Source organism: Palaemon carinicauda, chromosome 19, assembly GCF_036898095.1.
Source record: "Palaemon carinicauda isolate YSFRI2023 chromosome 19, ASM3689809v2, whole genome shotgun sequence".
Lineage (NCBI taxonomy): Eukaryota > Metazoa > Arthropoda > Malacostraca > Decapoda > Palaemonidae > Palaemon > Palaemon carinicauda.
In genome coordinates, this window is record NC_090743.1 from 107273555 (window position 1) to 107275188 (window position 1634).

At 39.7% G+C, this 1634-nt stretch overlaps 1 protein-coding gene across 1 annotated transcript in view; it reads left to right on the forward strand.

Moving 5' to 3' along the window:
• Positions 1-1029: 1029 nt before the first annotated feature.
• LOC137659222 (uncharacterized) overlaps positions 1030-1634 on the forward strand; it is a 28424-nt gene continuing 27819 nt past the window's right edge. Inside the window, exon 1 of the mRNA XM_068394263.1 lies at positions 1030-1634. This exon is cut by the window's right edge and continues 306 nt beyond it. Within this exon, the coding sequence (XP_068250364.1) occupies positions 1040-1634 (595 nt within the window). The 5' untranslated portion in view covers positions 1030-1039.

Here is a 1634-nt window from a genome sequence, read left to right on the forward strand (position 1 = left end):
CCTAAGAAAGCCGCTTTAAAGGCAGATGACTATGCTCTTATTCATAAAGTAGGGAAAACCCCATATAGAGAAACTAGACCTAAGGAAACTTGTACATACTGCAAACAAGAAGGACATCATATTTCAGAATGTCCTGATCCACATTGTGCAGCTTCATACTTAAACAGAAAACCTAATCCCCCTCAATTCTCTCCTAAGCAAATGAATCTGCCCAAACAGGAACCAAAACCTAAGGTGGAGAAGAAAAAGACCTTCCATTGTGCATCACACGAGTCCCAAGCGTTTGCACCCTTCACTTGCTCAGGCAAAATAAATGGTAAACCTGTAACCATACTCAGAGACACTGGATCCTCTCAAACGATCGTCTCTCCTAAAGTAATACGACCTAAAGGTGAAACTCACAGGTATGTTGCAGTTAATGACTTGACCAGTAAGTCTATGTTGCCTCTCATTAATGTAAACCTTCATTGTCCTTATTTCTCTGGAACTACTGAAGTAGCTGTAAATCCAGAACTGTTACCATGCAAGAATGTAGATGTAATCCTGGGTAATGACATAGCTAACTCTGTTGTCTTAACAAACTTAATAGCAGTATCTCCAGGTGATGTTGTACAGGAGGAATGCTTAGCAGTGACACGAAGCAGTAAAAAGGACACCCCTACTGAATCGTCATCAAACCCGTTGCCAGTCTCTGAACCTATGGATTTCAACGAGTTGATGAGTACATATAAGATCCAGCCTGATTCCTTTAGCTATCAACAAAGGAAAGATGTCACTCTACAGCAGTGTTTCAACCAAGTGAAACCAAAGGATACCAACAAGTGTTCTTATTTTTATATTAATAATGATGTACTAATGAGAAAATTCAGGTCCAGCAAGAACAGTCATCTAGAAACCTGGAAGGATCTATTCCAGGTAGTTGTTCCTAAGGATATAAGACCTCTGATCCTAGAATTATCTCACTCTGCTGACTCTCATCTTGGTATCACTAAAACATATGAATGCATCAGTCATCAGTCAAGACTTTTATTGGCCAAACATGAAGAATGACATTAAAGAGTACGTAAAAACATGTACAACATGTCAAAAAGTAAGTAGTCCTAATGTGAAAGTACCAGTTGCACCATTAAAACCTATACTTGTGCCTAAAGAACCTTTCAGTAAGATCATAGTAGATTGTGTAGGCCCTTTGCCTAAGACAAAAAGGGGACATGAATACTTGCTTACAGCCTTATGCCCAACTACTCGTTATCCATTTGCAGTACCTTTAAGAAACATTTCAGCCAAGAACATCCTAAAGTCACTAGTGTCCATATTTACTGTTGTAGGATTTCCAACTGAACTACAATGTGATCAAGGAACCAATTTCATGAGTCATGCTTTTAAAACAGCTATGAAAGATTACCATATAACCCAAGTCTCATCCTCAGCTTACCATCCACAGACCAATGGAGCATTAGAACGCACTCACCAGACCATTAAAAATCTTCTCCGGAAATACATCCATAGTTCAGGTAACGAGTGGGATTGCGATTTGGAACTGATCATGTACATCATACGAGGAGTTCGAAACCAGTCTACTGGTATGTCGCCTTTTGAACTACTCTTCGGTCGACGGCCACGAACTATCCTCA